We start from the raw sequence: 21,502 nt of genomic DNA, 5'->3' as shown, positions 1-21,502 counted from the left end.
ATGCTGTGTAAGCAGGAGAGAGGTTTGGTGAACGTGCCCGGCCCCACGGCTTTGTGTCTGAACCCTCTAAAGAACTAAACACAGGAGGTAAAAAACTGATTGCATCCAAGAACCCAGTCAACATTGGAGCTTCAAAGCAAAATGAAATGACTGGAAGCAAAGGGAAGGTGGAACCCTGCTCACAGATCTGCTAATGCAGGTATCCTGAAAAATGCAAATGTGTCTGCTTTGCTGTGGAGTTACTGGGATTGGAATTAACTGGTAGTTTTCCCGACACAAGTATTAGCCTGTTACGCACGATGCTGGGGTTGGGGGCAGTGGTGAGGTAACAGCTTAACTGAGGATCCTTAAACAGGAAATAAACAAAAAACTAAGAGAGGTGTTCAGCTAAAATCAAATGAAGTTATTGTTGCTGTTGTTCAGTCAGTAAGTCGGGTCTAACACCATGAATTGCAGCACGCCAGACTTCTCTGTCCATCACTGTCTCCCTGAGTTTGCTCAAACAGTGAAGTTGGACAATATTTAAAATTGCCCTAGAGAACTCATGATGCAAGTTTTCTTCCAGTAGGAATTGGCAAAATGTAGATAGTTTAGCCATCTCAGTACTCTGAATTTTTGAAATCTTGAGAAACATTTAAATTACATTAAAAAGTTGGTGATACAAGTCTTAAATTTCTGATAATTTAAATATTTAACCTAATGTTAGACTGCATTCATTAAAGTCCCATTCAGAATATTATATATAAGGTCAATTCCATATCTTTGAATATTTTGTACCCAAAGAAAACTATACACTTAACCTCACAAATGTCCAATTGAGTACGTACTCTATGAAAATAATGTCAATTTTGAAGATGCATTGAATTCTAAGATATTTTAAACACACAACATGCTTTTCTGTGTGTGCTAATATGATCAACCACTTTAAAACGTTGTTTTCTTAAAAGCATGAAGAAGGGAGTAAACTTCATTGGGTAATAACAGAACTTCAAATGTCTATAGAATTTTGGTGGTGAGCACAGGGCCCGTGAGCTTGAGGGTAGAACCAGCCCATGATTTATTAAGGTAGGAGGTTAGGTGCTTATGTCTATGGGCAACTGCACTTTCTGAACAATAGAAATGTACTGTTTTTCTACAGGATTAAATAACTACATAACTAGAAAATAAATTTCAAAGTGGAATACTGGCTAAATATAAAGATGGCAATCCACTGGCATTAGTGCAGGAAAGCACATACACACATAAATACACACAAATCAAAATTGCAGGAACAAAATTTGCACAAATCAAAATTGTAGTACACTTCTATTTTTCTCACTTAGTTGAATTTTCATAATTACATTTTGAATTTGTTAGATTTTCTTATCTTACCTACAGGAACTTTGACACTTTATCATAAAAACATTTGAATATATGAAAATGTGTAGAAAGATTGAAATGTACAGTGGAATTTAAAAATGATGTAAAATCTCATCTCTACAAGTATTACTACTTTGTGTTCTTTTTTAACCTAAGAATTAGGCATTTCGATCAGTTTCTACCAAACTCATATTATTAACGAGAAAATGAAGGCTCAGGAACATTGTGGCTGACTTTTTAAAACAGTGAATAAACTTTACGGCAGAGAAAAAACAACTGCATGTGTTCAGGGTAAGAGAGTCTTAATGTGGAGCCTGCTTATAAAAGATACATTTTCCTCCTTAGTTTAAATATTTATTTTTGTGGCATATGGGTAGAGCCATTTTCAAGGAGTAAATGAGTCTTTTTTGCTCTCAAACCAGACCTCCAGTCTGACTGCTAATGGAACACGCTCCCTCCTGCCTGGGCGGTACCGCACTTCACAGGTACTGAGAGGCAAAGGATAATGAGAGGAGAAGCGCCAGGACTGGGGATGGGAAAGGGAGCATACAGATTTCAGTCAATATGGTGGGCTTTAGAAATGCTTGTGAACTTTCCCAGGGATAAAGGTTAGAAAGCCCATCTGTCGCTACCTCGCATTTAAATGCTATAAGAGTAAATTCCTTCTTATTTGGTCCACAGATGGAGTGAACATACATTGCAGGTTCTTCGGAAAATCCTTGTTTACACCTGTTGCTATACTCTCTAAAATCTTCCTACTGGGAAGGTAAACTTTATGACCCTCCTACCGACAGGGACCTTGACAATCCTTATCTAAACTATACTCTAAGGAAAATACTCCAAATTGATCTAAAATGGCTTTGAAAATAAATTTTTTTTTGTGGGGGGGGTCATCCCTGTGTTTATCAATAGGATATATTTTCAAAGAAGTTCCTGCCTATGGTGACTCTCACATTTGTCCTATGTTAAGTACTATTTTTTATTTTCATGTATGAGTTTGCATTTCTTCAAATATGAAATTATTTAATAGTGCCAAACACAGGAAGGAATCAGAAAATAACTGAGTGGTGATGACTTCCAATCAAAGGGAAGATGCTAATATGTGTTACCATGCTATTTTTTCAGTTTTCATAAAAATAAAAAAGAACAACACCAAACTTTTAAATTTAAGTGGTTTTGCTTGTTTATTCATGTAAGGTCAGGTGTGCATATGGATCTATTTTGTTATTTATTCTCTGACCAAAATCTAGAAAATAATTTTAATAAAAAAATTCCAATGCCCAGAGTAGCAGTCACTATAGTATAATACATTAGAAAGCATTGCAGGTTCACATATAACAAAATAAAAGTTAAACATAATATAATTATCCTAATTAGAATTTTTATAGAAAATAATCCTTTGTTCTGTGTTCACTTTGATATTTAAGGGAAAAAATAGCCTTGAAGCAAATTATAAAATTTTGGCTTACTGTGCAGCTCATTTGCTAATATATTATATTGATAATATTAAAACATTATTCTAATCTAAAATAGACTTTGCTATTTATGAAATAAGGTTAATAATCTTTCCATACTTTATATAACAATCTAATTATTCTGTTTTATTACATTTCTTTCCACACATGCACACTTGTCTCAGGGGAGTGCCTATTTCATTTGAAAGAGTCTAGTGAGATTTTGATGTACCAAAGATACTATCTTCTGAGAAATAACACACTTAAGCCAAAATAAGCAATGCTAAGTAAGCTATAATGTTTTGATTTGTAGCATGCTGCCAGGTGGTAAAATACACATAGCACACACACATACATACACATTGAAAGAATAAATATTCTTACTGGTTTTAAATAATGTAGATCCAGAAATAAATTTAATTTCTGTACTAAGACTTTTTGTCACCTCTTTTTAAAAATGCATGTCCATTAAAGCTGAAAAGATGCATTAATATATTGAATTAGAATCATTTATTAAAGCCAAGGTTCTTGCAAAAATTACTCAAAATATGTTAAATGCCCCTTTTGGAATGAATATAACTGGATTTTTAATGTCAGAGGGCACATTTTATAGACTAACAAAGCAACACTGTAGTTTAATTAAAAAAGGCTCTCTAATTTATCAGGTTGAAACTAACCTTCTCCACGGGTTTTTCAATTGTTTCATTGTTTTGATTTCTTCAAATAAGTCTTAGCATAGAGTAACTAAAAGCATACTGAAGAGATAAGGGGTTTTTGTCTTCCTATTTCAAGCTAAAACATAACCTCTAAATTATCTTTTACAGTAAGCCAAAGCCAGTATCACATACCTTTCGGGAATGAATTTCTTTCACATACAATGGAAGTAGAAACTCAGATATACCTTCAAGTCGGATTCCCTTCTTGGTGACTCTCAGATTTCCCATACCATCCTACAAGCAATGAAATATAGTTCACTTTTAGGTTAACTGGAGAATGAATAACTGGCCATAATTTTCTTAGGCCTAAATTGAGAAAACAGTAAGCTCAAATCCGTGATGATTTAAGGAAAATGAGAGGCTGAATCTACTTAATGAATGATTGCAGCAGTTGGCATGCATACAGTGGGCTCTGTTTAAAATGAACAGGAAAAGAGTATAAAGGACCTGGTAGCTTCTTTCCAGTCTAACAGAGACTAGGACTCATCTGTGAATAAACCCTATACTTTCTTCATGCACCAACACTTTTAATTATTTATTACGCATAATTATACTTGCTTTCTGATTATTAAAAACAACTTTGCGGAGAGATCTAATGATATTTTACATGAGAGTTATACACATATTTCTACTATAAATACTCACATTTGAACAAGCAATTAATGATCGACTAGTGTAAGTAAGCATGGTGTTCCAGTATTTTAATCATGGGTAACGCTTATGTCCTTTTCTTTAGAAAATAATACTCCATGAGTATGATAAAACAGGACACCAATAATATTTATGAAACAAAAAATAAAAATAGTAAGAACAGAGTACTGATAGGAATCAAAGAAAGGAGATTTCACATCTGGTTGGAGAGTACACCATTTCTCGTGGAAGAGACTGACTGTGATAAAGACCTTAATAACGCGGATTTTCAACAAGAGATGTCCCTAGAGAGAGGAATAAACTGACCATTCTGGTCACAAACAGGAAATAGCATTCCATCCAACCTGGCTAATGGAATATCATGAGTGAAAACAATTAGGAGAACGTTTTGAGGTCAGAGAAAGGAAAGCCATGAATCTAAAGCTCAGGAATCTGTATGTATTGATACAACAGCCTCCAAGAGAAGGAACATAAAAAGTTCTTGAATAGCTCAATGTTTTAAAATGATCAGAGTTATACTTTAAGGAAAATCTGGTAGAAGTACTATGTGGAGCTACCTAGAGTGTCAGTGATAATGCACAACTCTGTAATAAGTGAGAGGAGTGTGTTGGAAGAGCAACTTTCAAGATCTGGTGACTAATTTTTTCTTGAGATACTGAAAAGGGGGCCATTTACACTTGACCCAAGGATTTACAGCCATGACTATATAAGGACAAGTAGTGAGTTTTACAATTGGAATAGGGAAATCTGTAAGCTCAATGGCAGAAGTAAGTTCAGCTTTGAACTTTCTAACTATATTTCCAGAAGTATTACACAATTCAGAATTTTATTCATCAACCAACACATCTGTAGAAAGCAGGCTGGGAAGCGACAGTTGCTTTGTCTTGCTTGACATTATCATGATGGAAGAGCAAGTTTTATGTGGGAGAAAAAAAAAGTATGTAAAAACAACGGAGAAACTCTTAGATAATGAGTAGGTCTGTAGGTTGGAAAGATGTATTCTTCATATTCTGGAAGGCTGGGATTAGTAGAAGAGGAAAGGCAAGAGATTCAGATAGTCTTAGCCTCTAACCTCTGTTCTGACCTCGGAAGAAAGCCAATGAAATAGTAGAACAATGGATAGAATTTTGAATAAGAACTGAAGGCCTTTTTCCTTTAACTCAGACAAAGAAAATCACTAAGAAGAGAAATGGAAATATTTTGAGGTGGAGAAATTTCAGTCTTCTCACAGAAGGAGAAAATAATTGATTCTGGTTGGAGTGAACTTTTGGATCAAACAAAGGAATTCACTTCTTCTTTTTTTTTTTTTTTTTTACAAGGCTAGGAATTCACTTCTTGAGCTTGAACTTTTTATCAGCTTGAACTTCAAGCTGCCACTGAAAATGCCTAATAGGGAAATGAACTAATTTTTTTTTTAACATGAAAATTTCAAGCATCACTGAAGACAAATTCTGATGAGAAAACAGGCATACTTTTTTAACTCTGAGACAGAACTAATTTATACCAGTTTTATAACATCCTCTTTCCCTTCTGAAACTGAAGTGCCTGATATAGATATTAGTTATAGGGTCATTCATTCACTGACTCTTAAGAGTTTTGACCAGTGTGCAACAGAAATAGTCAGAATTAACAGTGATAGAGTTTTAAATTGAGGATTTATTAGATAGGAATGGTAAAAAGTCATAGGAATGTGGTGTTCTAAAGTAACAAAAGAATAATGTCCCTCAAATGGCATTATTTTTTCTTATTAAGTAGAGACATGTAAAGTCAGAAAAATAAGATTGGGCTACAAAAATAGCACATAAAAAAGAATATCAATGGGTGATCAAGTTCAATAGGGGTTAAGAAATACAAAAAATGCTGACAGGTTTGTCATCAGAAATTGGAAACTCAGATTTTCAGATCTTGAAGGTGAGAACATTTCCAGACATGTTAAGGTCTAGAGGACATAGAAGCTGCAGAAGTAGACTAGAGACAGAACTCTTTCAGTACTAAAATAGTAGTACATATAGTGACATGTGGCCTTCTAATATAGTTTTGTTTCAGAGGGTTTTCTTGAGTTAATCTCACACAGTGGTTGTCCAGGTATGTTCTCAAACGCCTACCTGAAAGAAGTGTTCTGAAATGCTCCCATGAAGTTGCTTTGCAAATGTTTAAGGCAACTGCAAGACTATCTCAATACGCCAGCAAATTTAGAAAACTCACCAGTGGCCACAGGACTAGAAGAGGTCAGTTTTCATTCCAATCCCTAAGAAAGGCAATGCCAAACAATGCTCAAACTACCATACAATTGTACTCATCTCACACACAAGCTCAAAATTCAAAATAATGCTCAAAATTCTTCAAGCCAGGCTTCAATAGTACATGAACCGTGAACTTACAGATGTTCAAACTGGATTTAGAAAAGGCAGAGGAACCAGAGATCTAATTGCCAACATCCGTTGGATTATCAAAAAAGGAAGAGAGTTCCAGAAAAACATCTACTTCTGCTTTATTGACTATGCCAAAGCCTTTGACTGCATGGACCACAACAAAGTCTGGAAAATTCTTAAACAGATGGGAATATCTGACCACCTGACCTGCTTCTTGAGAAATTTGTATGCAGGTCAGGAAGCAACAGTTAGAACTGGACTTGGAACAACAGACTGGTTCCAAATCAGGAAAGAAGTACATCAAGGCTGTATATTGTCACTCTGCTTATTTAACTTATATGCAGAGTACATCATGAGAAACACTGGGTTGGATGAAGCACAAGCTGGAATCAAGATTGCTGGGAGAAATATCAATAACCTCAGATATGCAGATGACACCACCCTTATGACAGAGATCAAAGAAGAACTAAAGAGCCTCTTGATGAAAGTGAAAGAGGAGAATGAAAAAGTTGGCTTAAAGCTCAACATTCAGAAAACTAAGATCATGGCATCTGGTCCCATCACTCCATGGCAAATAGATGGGGAAACAGTAGAAACAGTGACAGACTTTATTTTGGGGGGGCTCCAAAATCACTACAGATGGTGACTGCAGCCATGAGATTAAAAGATGCTTTCTCCTTGGAAGGAAAGTTATGACCAACCTAGACAGCATAATAAAAAGCAGAGACATTACTTTGCCAACAAAGGTCCATCTAGTCAAAGTTATTGTTTCTCCAGTAGTCATATATGGATGTGAGAGTTGGACTATAAAGAAAACTGAGCACTGAAGAATTGATGCTTTTGAACTGTGGTGTTGGAGAAGACTCTCGAGAGTCTCTTGGACTGCAAGGAGATCCAACCAGTCCTTCCTAAAGGAAATCAGTCCTGAATATGCATTGGAAGGACTGATGCTGAAGCTGAAACTCCAACACTTTGGCCACCTCACGCGAAGAGTTGACTCATTGGAAAAGACCCTGATGCTGGGAAAGATTGAGGGCAGGAGGAGATGGGGACAACAGAGGATAAGATGGCTGAATGGCATCACCAACTTGATGGACATGAGTTTGAGTTAGCTCTGGGAGTTGGTGATGGACAGGGAGGCCTGGTGTGCTATAGTCCATGTGGTTGCAGAGTTGGACACAACTGAGTGACTGAACTGAACTGAGACTATCTCAGAGCAATAGAAACAAATTCTATCATGAATATAATTCACAGTTCAATATTATTCTTAAAAAATGTTTTCATAAGATGTCTAAAATAAAAGAACTAGATATCCAAATTAAAGGTGATATTATGTATATTGTATGCATACTTAATTTGGGGAAGTTTTGAATCTTAAGCTCAGTGTTATCTTTCTATATAACACGCAATTTGGGGGAATATAGATATATTTCATTTAAATTTGATGAAATGGAACTTCCCTGTGTAAATGTAGAACTGTTACCATAGTTTAGTGTTGTGAATCTAACCTTGCTCCACTATGTTCATTAGCCTTTTTCTTGTAAGTTTCTCTACATTATTTACATGTAGTTATAAAATACATGAAACTGTATAATATATAGTTACTGTATAATTAACCTGATATTCACATTCACATACCAAGTCCACCAATAAATTATGAGATGATGAAATAATCTGGTTTCTCTTACGTAGGAGAATTGGAAAAGTGTATTTATTCCTACTGTCAGTATAGCTTCTTGATTTACTGTATTCCTGGTCCCTTACAAATCTAAAGGGAGAAAATAATTTCTGGATTTCCTGTCAAGACTGACATTGCCAAAACACCAGAAAATAACAGAATCTGATGCACTTATAGTATAGACCCCAACCTTGGCTCTGCTATCTTCATCCTGTGTAAGCTTAAACAATTTAACTCACTATTTTGCATGTTAATTTTGTTATATGTAAAAGGAATAATATTTAGCTATGAGTTTATAGTAAGGATGCCATGACGGTGTATACTGATTAAAATCATGTTTATCTTATGAGTTCTATATATACGTAGAAGCACTCAAAAGTTTTAACCATTATTACATTTTATTTGAAATTTTATCTAATATTATTATAAAAATTCATATTGTTTACTTTCAAGGGATTATCTTTGAACTTCAGCAGACATTAAATACATTAAACTTTATCATCATTATAGTTATAATCTATAGTAGGATAGCTTGGATTTGAAATGTGATTATTATTTACTAACTGTTGACTTTGGCATATTCTTTATCTAAACCTAAATCATTTTCTATAAGAATCAGAAAACAATAGTTTTCCTTATGTGGATGTTGTAGCAATTTAACAAGATAATATGTAAATGCCTTGATCCTGGATCTAGCATATTCTTGATAGTTATTCCCTGTAGTTTATTTAAATTAATACTATGATGATAATAAATATAATTAATCTCTATTGAACCTATGTTCTTTAATCTACCTCTCCCATTTTTCATTTTTTCCTTTCTATTCCCAAGGGCAATCATCTCCAACCTGGTAATTGCCTTCATACTTGCACTGTTTGGAGTGTAAACTTAACATTGTTTACACTGTTATTTTATTGAATTACTCTTTACATCATCTAAACCCTTGGATTATATAGATTTATGCCATTCCTTTTAAATATTTAATGTGCTTTCTAAATAATCCATTATAAATATTATCACTTTTGTGTTAAGGAATAATATCAAAAAAGCATCTCTCCTACTGTATCTTTTAAAAATTTTTTTTAATTGGTGGAAATTGCTTTATAACTTTTTATTGCTTTCTGCTGTACAACAATTCAGTTCAGTCATAATTACATATATAAATTCCTTCCCTTGCTCTTCTTCTCCTTAGCCCATCCTGCCCCGGTAGGTCATCACAGGGCACCAGGCTGACTTCCTGTGTTATTTAGCAACTTCCCACTAACTGTCTGTCTTACACATGATAGTGAATATATGTCAATCTACTTTCCCAGTCCGTCCCACCCCCATCTTTCCCTAATGTGTCCACAACTCATTTCTCTACTAGGTTCATGAGGACCATTTTTCTAGATTACATATTGATGCATTTATATATGATACTTGTTTTTCCCTTTCTGACTTCACTCTCTTTAAGAGGCTCTAGATTCATCCACCTCACTACAACTGACTCAAATTAGTTCTTCTTTACAGCTGAGTAATATTTCATTGTATAATTATACCACAACATCTTTATCCATTTATCTGTCAATGACATCTCAGTTGTTTCCACGTCCTATTATAAATATTGCTCTAATGAACACTGGTACATGTGTCTTTTAAAGGTGTGGTTTTCTCAAAGTATATGCCCAGTAGCGGGATTGCTGGGTCATGTGGTAGATTTATTCCTAGTTTTTTTTTTTTTTTTAAGGACTCTTCATATTGTTTTCCACAGTGGATGTATTAGTTATCAGTTTTCAGTTTTCAATGGTGCAGGAAGGTTCCCTTTTCTCCACACTTTCTCCAGCATTTATTGTTTGTAGACTTTTTGATGATGACCATTCAGACTGGAATAAGGTGGTACCTTGTTTCTCTTGCTGCATCTTAAGCTTCTTCTGTGGAGTGATTTTCAACACCCTTGGAGTGTCTCCATAATTCTTTGTTTTTCAGATTATTCTTTTCTCATCATCATCCACTCTTTATCTACTAAACTATAAAGCTAAAATTTTTCAAAAAGTTCTGTCTTGTCATTTTAATTTCTTTTTTAAAAACTGGGTTACAAATAACATAAAATATTATACTGATATTAGCTTCATGTGTGCAACATAATGTTTCAATATTTCTATACATTATAAAATGATCACCACGATAAGACCAGTTGCCATCCGGTCACCATGCAAAGTTGTTATAATATTATTGGATCTCTTCCTTATGTCACAGCTCAGTGACTTATTTTATATCTGAAAGTCTACAGTTGCAGCATTATTTATGCTATTCAAGATATGGAAACACCTAAGTGCTCACTGTGAGATGAATGGATAAGGAAACTCTCTCTCTCTTGCTCTCTCTCTCTCTCACACACACTGAAATATTACTCAGCCTTTTAAATTTCCTGATTCAAATATTTTGTTTGAATTGATCTTCATCCTCATCTCTTCTTAATACTCTTACCCATCATTCAAGGGTCATACGATTTGCATTTAGAGACTGCAAAGCTATCTTTATTACAATTTTCACACACTTTATTTTTTGATTTAGAGACTTCAAAGCCATCTTTATTACAATTTTCACACACTTGATTTCACACACTTGATTTTTTATTCAGAAGTATTTTTTTTGGAGTTTATTATAAGAAACTGTCTTTAAAATAAATCATAGATATGAAGGTTAACTAAGAGAATATTAATAGCCATGTTATGTTGAATTTAAAATCCACAACCATAACTTTGCAATCATCTGACAATAATTCACTCTGTCCTATCTCACATAGTTTTTAAGACCCTTGTCTGTCTGGTATTAGAAGGTGTCCTTAGATGGTGGCCATTCTCAGAATCTGAATTACTCCTAACAGGCAAACATAATTGTCAATAAATGAGTGTGTTTACATGGAACAGAGAAAAGTTTTAAAAAACGATATGATCATTAAATAACACAGAAAATATGGTATATGATTAATTATTTACATTAAAAATCTTTTCAAAGAAAGGTGAAAGAATCCAGGAGGCAATTACATATAGATTTTAGACACTTTTTGGATAAGTTAAAAAAAATATCTTGCAAATTACTAGCATCATACATTTCAAAAATGTGATTAGGAAGGAAGATAAATACATATTTTATATGGAATTGAGTATCTAATGATATTCCCTGTGTATATCAACTTGTATGAGGAAATAACCTTTAAGGCAATTTAGACACAAATTAGAGCTCAATATGGTGAGTATTTGTGAGACTTTGCAAATTAAATATCTTAAGTAAAGAAATATATGGAGAAATGGAGGTATTAGATTGCTAAAATATAATTACAAATTACTTTTAAAGGTCTTTTTGTTATTTATCCTTTCTTGCACACTAAAGGAATAAAAAAATCTATTTAATTTCCAACTGTTATTTAAAGATGAGAAAATTCTCTTTAAAGTATCTAAGGATTTTCTTTTTCTTACCTGTTTTATGATATTATTTATAATTTATAATGAGCTATTTTTCCCCAAGCATAAGAGAAACAAGAAATAAAACATAAGTTGGTAGGTTGCTTTATACGTGTGTTTTTACTATGCTGTTTGCTATAGACCTGTATTTTATTTTCATTATAATTGGACTTCCTTATTCCTGCCTATTATTAGGAAATAAACTCTACAGTAATAAAGATTGGTAGACTTAGAAAACTGATTTCTCATTCAGCTTGTATAGAAATGTCTTTAGAGATTATTTTTAATAATAAAACTTTTGTTATCCGGAGCACTATTTATTCCTTTAGTTCTTAGCCAGTTATTGTTTCATAATTTATACTTTACCAATTGTCAGAGCTGTAAAAAAGGTTTTAGATATACTATATATTAAATAAAATAAATACTGTACTTTGCATCTCTTATTTGGTGTTCTTTTAACTATGTGAGTGGTTTTTAAAAAAGCATAATAAAATAAAATGCAATTTGTCTTCCGAGTTTTTTCTACTTATAATACAATTCCTTGATAAATGATTCCTTCTTTTTCTAACAATCCACAAATCACTAGTCTTATAGAACATATGTCATTAACAACAAAATCATCAGAGTTAATATATACTGGATAAAAATAAAACGCCAAACAAAAATATATTAATCTGAGGTGGCATATATGATCACAGTTATCCAGTTAATGGAGAAAAAATGGACATGTTTTATAAATTCAATGAGCCTATATATATTTTGGGAACCAGCAATATATATTATATATATGCATGTACACATATATATGCACACACATACATATAAACAGCTACTTAAAATAATGGAGAAATAGATCGTAGTTATTCGATCCAATAAGAATGTTTGACCACTAAATTATTTTATTTTTAATATTCTTGAAAAAAGTTTTCTTACAGGACATCTTTTGGAATCACAATCAGGGAAAAAAAAAAATTTTGGTGTGATTTGATCTAATGATCGAAATTTAACCATATGATACAATCTTAAACGTGCACGGAAGCAGTGGCATTGTGCCACTTTTACATGAAGTTAAGGTTACATTCTGAGGATGCTGGAGAAGGAAATGGCGACCCATTCCAATATTCTTGCCTGGAGAATCCCATGGAAAGAGGAGCATGGAGGGCTACAGTCCATGGGTGGCAGACAGCTGGACACGACTGAACGACTAATAACACTGAGGATGTGCAAGAGACAGAGACTTGCTAATGAAGAGTGCTGTAGGGAAACCAAGCATGCTATTAAAAACAAATCATATTTCTTGGTGTAGAGACAGTGGCAAAGAAGCTCAGGCATTTGACTTATGAAAAATAGTAAATAAAAAATTAATAATAACAATGTGTACCTTAAAGACTATCATCTGTAAATGGGTGACTGAAAAAACATCCATATTTTAATCTGTGTAACAAAAGTATAAAGCCTCAAGCTTCACTATTTGTGTGTCAGTCTTTCCTAAATATGTTTGATAGTATATCAGAATTACAATAAACTCTGGAAAAAGAGCTCAGCTTTCAAATAAATTTAGGAAACCACTGCAAAATATGTTCCCCCTCAGAGATTCATAATGCACATTAGCATTCTCAACACTCTGAGAAGGCTAGAAGAGAGAAATACTTTATCTAATACAAACTTCCCCAAACAATTGTCCAAAAGGACTCCCCCCATCCCCAACTCACTCATTTACCTTTTGAAATAGGTGCAGCGGTGTCCCTTTGAACATGCTGTGTTCACTTACATTTTATAAACTCTGAAGGAAGACCTACTCAAAAAGGAGGTCTCTGTTTAGCATGAAAGCTTGAAAAGATGTGATTAAAGAATTAAAACTACCATGTCTCCACAGACACTTACTGAAAGCCTATGTAGAGTGCCACTAAATTCTGTTGATAATTCAGCTTCCCAGATATATTGAAAAACTGAAGAGGCTATAGTGAACATGGCTAAGAATCCAGGCCGCTTCTGAGATACAACTTCTTGTCAATAAGATAGGCAGTGCTGAGGACACCTCTGGTTTTTGCATATAGATGTCTGTTACTGTACGGATAATTTAGTTTCTAAAACAAGAATCACTTCTTTGAACAAGATCACATTTCTGGACCTGTAAATTAAGAATAAGACCTTAGAGTATGATAACTATACATAGGCAGGCCTCAAGGTAAGGTCTTGTATAAAAATTCCTTCTAAACATCCAAGACAACATTTTTGGTTTCTACCCTAACTATGGAATTAATCCTAAGAGTTTAGTACAGAGAAATTTAGCAAATGGCACATTGTCACAACAACCCTATAAAACAGACATATTATTGCCCTCATTTTATTTAAAACACACACACACACACACACACACACAAATAAAGTAAGTGAATTATATGCAGCTATTAAGTTAGCCCAAAGTTTAGCTTTCTCATTCTTAGTCAGTCTAACAACTATAGGGATAGAGAATGTAAGCTGAATTTATTTTACTATGTAACCCCATTCAGTTCAATTCAGTCACTCTGTCATGTTAATATTTTTTATTATTATTTATGAACTAATGTGTACCTCTTTTTCTTAGATTGTTTGCCTTTTAATTTTTAAAACATTTCCTTCTCTCACTGACTTCATTTACCAGCACATATTTCTCATTTGACTCAGATATGTATCATGGTATTCTGAAAACAAGTTATTTCTAATAAGACAAAAGTCTACTTCCAAGTGATTATAAAGTTCATCTTAAAAATGAAGCCACCCAGAACAAATTATTGATATTTGTATAGTCGCAGACATTTTAAAAGAGCCTCAGAACAATATTTTCTGTAAATAAAATTACTGTTTCACATTCTTCCTAGTAACTGCTTTGTAATTACTCTCATACAAACTAAGTTGTGTGTATACATGCATGTGTGTGTGTGTGTGTAGATTGAGAAGAGATGTGTTGCATAGGAAGGGGAGGTAAAGTTAACTTATTGAACCCCAAACTGTAGTCATCTTACTAGCTTGAGACTAAGAGGATATTAGGTGAATGTGAAGACAGACTGAAGGCAGTTGCCCCAACGAACAAGCCATGATTCTTTGCCAAATTTTTGTCATGAAACAATTTTTTGACCCAGAATTCATTGACCCCTCTTGACAAATTTTTACAGTCAATGGACAAGTGCAGTTGCCTTGGCCTGAGATTTCTCAGAAATGAGGATGTTGGTTATCGCCATCAGGTAAGCCCGCTAAGTCCAGCAAAAGTCAGATCTCACTTCAATGAAGGACCTACTGGGAAAACTAATAGCAGAAAACTTTTAACTTTCAGTCTTACTGGGAAATATCTTAGCTGCAAAAAGCTGTCTTGTCCAAAAATCATGTCTCCCAAGCCCCACCTGGGATGGCTTTCATAGCTTTCAATGTGGTGATATCAATATCCAGTCACCATATGCCCCTCTGGACAATCTCGGGATTGTTTTTTAGCTGCCAAGCTCACTGCGGGATCAATCAATGGTGCTATTCCTCTGAACCACATTTTGACTTCTCTCTTCTCTCATCTCAACCCTACTCACTTGATGCAATGTTATTATCTAGTTTATTGAGAAATCTTCTAATAAAAATTCAGCTAACTCCACGATACTTTTTAGACTAAAATTAAAATAGCACAAGGATAAGACTGATGCTAAAAATGTCAGTGAATTATAATCTATGTTAGAGAGATATTAATATTTCTGGCAGGTGAGAAGAAAAGTAGGATAATATGGTATTCCTACTGACAACTCAAATATATGATTTTTTTTTCTTCTAGAGAGCACTTTATTAATATGTTATCACACCAGGAAAGCTCTTTCATCTTCAATGCCTATGCTGCAATCTTTCTCTATGGTTATTCATTTATCACAGAATTTCTTAAAATATTTGTTTTCAATCAATGGTAATTTTTGTAACAACACAGATCCAGACGAATAATGTAGATCTGGGTTAGTTTCAACCTACCCAGATGACAGAAAAAGGACATCTCTTCATCTGAATGTTAAATTAAAATTTTGAAGATGACAGCTTAGACTTGTGGTTTTTTCAAATTTTTAAACATGTACATTTGGAAACTTTTAAGAGGTAAAATATGATTTTTTGTTGCGATATAGGTAGAAATTATTCTAGGTAATAGCTTTATTATCGATCTTGTTTCTAGCTTTTCATATACAATTTAGAGTCATGGGTAAATATTTTACTTTTCTTCCACCAATGAATTAGTTGTCAATGTCCCATGAAAATGTGGGGATAGGCTTGTGTACTGCCTTTTTGTGTGTGCGGCAGAGCGGGAGTACATGCTTTGGAGGAGTGTGTTGGTACTTGGATAAAATCTGAGAATCCATCCCAAGAAAAGTGAACGAGTAAAATATAGGGTATGTCATGCAGCCATGTGCAGCAAATGAATAAAGCTACACCTACAAACAATACCTAGGAAATGTAAAAAATAGAGTAATATTTGTATAAATTAAAAATACTTGCATAACAGATGATATTTGTGTCAAAACACATAGAATCACCAAAAGGAATACAATGGTTGACTACAAAGAGGAGGCATGCACTGGTAATGGGAGTGAAAATAGATATATAAATAAAAGGAAAGAAAGAATGAATAAACAAAATAGTAAACATTAAGTGAGAGAATTTTTATGGACAAACGATGTAATAATGACAATGTTTCACAAACTGATGGGCATAATTATCTCAATCTTCTGCCCCTGAATTTAAAATTCTTATTATCATTAATGTATCCAATTAAAATTCTTTTTAATGTATTTGATGGCCTTATCCTCTAAAAAGGCAAATTTTATTTTATCAGTATCCAAGGATAAATTTAACCTAAAATATCTTTCATATTCCAAACTATTTTATGGTAAATTATGATCTTATCACAACAACAGTTTATTGCTTCACAAAAATTCCCATATGTATCATTTTCTTTGTCTCCTTAAAAACTTCCTTTGTTTTATTCCACTGTTTTTTGCAAAGCCTTATAAATCCTTATTTACTAGAAACTCTATCCCTGTGTTCTGACTTTACTAAGGGAAGGTATTATGCCTCTGAGTTGGAAAAAAAATCTCTTGTATTTTTCCTTTACTCACAATATTTCTGATACTAGATGTGTGGGTTTTCCACACAATCAAGAATCCTCTAAGACACCAGGTGGGTGTCCTACAATTTAATCCAATTCTGACACTATGTACCTGGACACAGACCCCACAAGTTAAGGTTTCAGTCCCATGAGATTCCCCCTACTCCCCACTTCACATGCACCTTGTAAGGTCAGGTTGTTACCTGTGCTTTTGAACAATTGGCTATAAATCAGAGGTCCCCAGAGGCCCCCTCATCAGGTTTAATTTGACAAAGGAGCTCACAGAACTCAGAGGAACATTATTTTACTAGGTCACTGGTCTATTATGAAAGATAAAATTCAGGAAGAGCCAGATGGAAGTGATGCACAGGGTCAGGTCTGCGAGGGGGTGTGGAGCTTTCATGCACTCTCCAGACCAGAGTCCCAGCACCTCCATGGGTTCACCAACAGAGGCGCTCACCAACCTTTGTAACTTTGGAGTTTTTACGAAGGTTTCATCATGCAAGCATGATTAATCATTAACAGCCTCTAGCCCCTCTGTCATTCTTTGGAGAGAGGTTGGGCTGAATATTCCAAGCTTCTAATCATAGGTTGGTCTTTCTGACGACTATCCCCATCCTGAATCTATCTAGGCGTCCAGGAAGAGCCCCCTCATTAGAACAAAAGACACTCCTATCATCCAAGACATTCACCAGGAATTCACCCAAACAACAGGGTTAAATAGCAAATAGCAGAACGAAAGAAAGATATCCCTACTGTCTTTCTCAGAAAATTATAAGGGTTTTAGGAGCTCTGATCCGGGAACCAGGGGCAGAGATCAATATCCGCAGTTGACCCTTGAACAGCAAGCATCAGGGTTAGGGGCACAGAACTTCCTTGCGGTCAAAAATTGACCTTCTATATCCACATTTTCACATTACAGATTCAGCCAACATCAGATTAGCTAGTATGATAATACAGATTTACTGAAAAATATCCACATATAAGTGGAATACTTCAAATCCATGTTTTTCAAGTCAATTGTATATTTTCTATTATTTCACTTCTATTTTTATCTTTAGAATTTATCATAATGTCAGTAGAGACAAGCACAAGTACTAGTAAGTTCTTGATAAACATCAATTGAGGTTAAATGCATTTTATAATGTCTATGAGTAATCAGAGTGCCTATGGCAGAGTAGCTCATAGCATACTAAAGCACTTACTGAAAATATCTACAAAACGTTTAACAAAGTAATAAAGCACAAACACATTGTCTTTGAAGGTAAATATACATTGCTGTTGTGGAGAAATATACATCACATACTATTTGCTATGTTTACCATTTCTAAATACATAGTTCAGTGACATAAGTACCTTTGCATTATTATGCAATCATCGCTATACATGGTCAGAAATTTTAATCATCTCCAACAGCTACTCTGTACCCATTAAATAATAACTTCCCAAAACCCACGCCCCCAGTCTCTGGCAGCCACTATTCTACTTTATTTCTCTCAGTACTTTACATCTTTAAACTTTGCAACTCTAAGTGCTAAATGTGAATATAATTATACAAAACTTGTCCTCTTGCCTCTCTCTTATTTCACTTAGAATAAAGTCTTTGAAATTAACCTTTGTTATTGCTTCTTGGCCTTTTGGCTAAGATCAAGTGAAATTAACTATTGTTGTTAGAATTAACCCCAGAATTTCTTCCTTTTTTTCAGTCTAAATAATATTTCATTGTATGTATATGCTACATTTTTTCTTTAATCCATTCATCCATGGATGTATACTTAGGTTGCTTCCACAGTTTGGCAATTATGAATATAAACATGCATGTATTTCTTTCATCAGTGTTTTGTAGTTTTCTATGTATAGGTCTTTTGTTTCTTTAGATAGATATACTCCTAAGTATTTTATTCTTTTTGTTGCAATGGTGAATGGTATTGTTTCCTTAATTTCTCTTTCTGTTTTCTCATTGTTAGTGTATAGGAATGCAAGGGATTTCTGTGTGTTAATTTTATAGCCTGCAACTTTACTATATTTGTTGATTAGCTCTAGTAATTTTCTGGTAGGGTCTTTAGGGTTTTCTATGTAGAGGATCATGTCATCTGCAAACAGCAAGAGTTTCACTTCTTCTTTTCCTATCTGGATTCCTTTTACTTCTTTTTCTGCTCTGATTGCTGTGGCCAAAACTTCCAAAACTATGTTGAATAGTAGTGGTGAGAGTGGGCACCCTTGTCTTGTTCCTGATTTCAGGGGAAATGCTTTCAATTTTTCACCATTGAGGGTAATGCTTACTGTGGGTTTGTCATATATAGCTTTTATTATGTTGAGGTATGTTCCTTCTATTCCTGCTTTCTGGAGAGTTTTAATCATAAACGAGTGTTGAATTTTGTCAAAGGCTTTTTCTGCATCTATTGAGATAATCATATGGTTTTTATCTTTCAATTTGTTAATGTGGTGTATGGCATTGATTGACTTGCGGATATTAAATAATCCTTGCATTCCTGGGATAAAGCCCACTTGGTCATGATGTATGTAAGACCAGAAACTATAAAATTCCTAGAGGAGAACATAGACAAAACACTCTCTGACACAAATCACAGCAGGATCCTCTATGACCCACCTCCCAGAATATTGGAAATAAAAGCAAAAATAAACAAATGGGACCTAATGAAACTTAAAAGCTTTTGCACAACAAAGGAAATTATAAGTAAGGTGAAAAGACAGCCCTCAGATTGGGAGAAAATAATAGCAAAAGAAGCAACAGGCAAAGGATTAATCTAAAAATATACAAGCAACTCCTACAGCTCAATTCAAGAAAAATAAATGACCCAATCAAAAAACGGGCCAAAGAACTAAACAGACATTTCTCCAAAGAAGACATACAGATGGCTAACAAACACATGAAAAGATGCTCAACATCACTCATTATCAGAGAAATGCAAATCAAAACCACAATGAGGTACCATTACATGCCAGTCAGGATGGTTGCTATGCAAAAGTCTACAAGCAATAAATGCTGGAGAGGGTGTGGAGAAAAGGGAACCCTCTTACACTGTTGGTGGGAATGCAAACAAGTACAGCCACTATGGAGAACAGTGTGGAGATTCCTTAAAAAACTGGAAATAGAACTGCCATATGACCCAGCAATACCACTTCTGGGCATACACACCGAGGAAAGCAGATCTGAAAGAGACACGTGCACCCCAATGTTCATCGCAGCACTGTTTATAATAGCCAGGACATGGAAGCAACCTAGATGCCCATCAGCAGATGAATGGATAAGGAAGCTGTGGTACACATACACCATGGAATATTACTCAGCCATTAAAAAGAATTCATTTGAATCAGTTCTAAAGAGATGGATGAAACTGGAGCCCATTATACAGAGTGAAGTAAGCCAGAAAGATAAAGACCAATACAGTATACTAACCCATATATATGGAATTTAGAAAGATAGTAACCATAACCCTATATGCAAAACAGAAAAAGAGACACAGAAGTACAGAACAGACTTTTGGACTCTGTGGGAGAAGGCAAGGGTGGAATGTTTCGAGAGAACAGCATTGAAATGTATATTATCTATGGTGAAGCAGACCACCAGCCCAGGTGGGATGCATGAGACAAGTGCTCGGGCCTGGTGCACTGGGAGGACCCGGAGGAGTTGGGTGGAGAGGGAGGTGGGAGGGGGGATCGGGAGGGGAACACATGTAAATCCATGGCTGATTCATGTCAATGTATGACAAAACCCACTACAATATTGTAAAGTAATTGGCCTCCAACTAATAAAAATAAATGGAAAAAAAAATGCATGTACAAATATCTCTTTGAGGTTATGCTTTCAATTTTGTGGCATAATATGCAGAAGTGGATTTACTGGGACCAATAATAGATTATTTTACTTTAAAAATTCTATATTTAATTTCCTGAGTTGCCTTATACTTTTCTTCAGAATGACAGCACCATTTTACTGATGTAGTAGTACACTTGGGTTCCAATTTCTCTACATCCTCACCAACTCTTGTTATTTTGTTTTTCTTTGTGTTTCAATATCATAGCAATCCTTTTCACTGTGAAGAGGGGTAACATATTTCAAGGTAGTTGGACTTGGAGGGCCAAGATGCTGAAAGGAAAGAGACTTATGAATTAGCTTCTTGTTTACTTATTTTCCTTCCGAAGCAGTTGCCAACTTAAACAGCTCAAGACTAGAGGCTGAGGTTAAAACGTTAGAAGAGAATCGATAAGTTATAGAGAGGACAGCATCACTGTCTGCAATCTCACGGTCCTGAGGAGACAAAAACGAGATTTCAGGCTTGCCAAAGCAGCTAGATCTTGAGGGACTAATGTACTAATAGAGAAAGGGTAGGTGAAAAAAAGTGAAACTTGGATTCTGTGCAGGGCTTTATTTAAGTCATTTGCTATAAGGCCACTCAGGATGAGGCTGAAAGGCTAAACAAAAAACATTTGAGATTTAATGGAAACTTTTAGCAGCTGAATAATTCTGGAGAAAAAAAGCACTAAGGGGGTTAGGTAAACCCTGAAAAGTTCATTTGGGAGCCATAGAGGATTTTACCTTACAGAGGTCATAAATCATAGTCAGAGGAGACTCAGACCACACATATTTTATTATCAGGTAATCGCCTACCTTGATTTTATTGAGTGAAGGGGCTTAGGGTCTATCTTTTCTAGACAAAGACAACATTGTCTAGAGCCTCTATGACTTTTCAGACACCA

General features: G+C 34.6%; 1 protein-coding gene across 1 annotated transcript in view; it reads right to left on the bottom strand.

The window, feature by feature from the left end:
- SGCZ (sarcoglycan zeta) overlaps positions 1–21,502 on the bottom strand; it is a 722,641-nt gene that overhangs the window by 170,626 nt on the left and 530,513 nt on the right. The window contains exon 3 of the mRNA XM_065947181.1: positions 3,662–3,763. Within this exon, the coding sequence (XP_065803253.1) occupies positions 3,662–3,763 (102 nt within the window). The remainder of the gene's footprint in view (positions 1–3,661; positions 3,764–21,502) is intronic.

The sequence above is a fragment of the Muntiacus reevesi genome, chromosome 10, assembly GCF_963930625.1.
Source record: "Muntiacus reevesi chromosome 10, mMunRee1.1, whole genome shotgun sequence".
NCBI classification, from domain to species: domain Eukaryota; kingdom Metazoa; phylum Chordata; class Mammalia; order Artiodactyla; family Cervidae; genus Muntiacus; species Muntiacus reevesi.
This window is presented reverse-complemented; position numbering and strand designations above follow the sequence as displayed.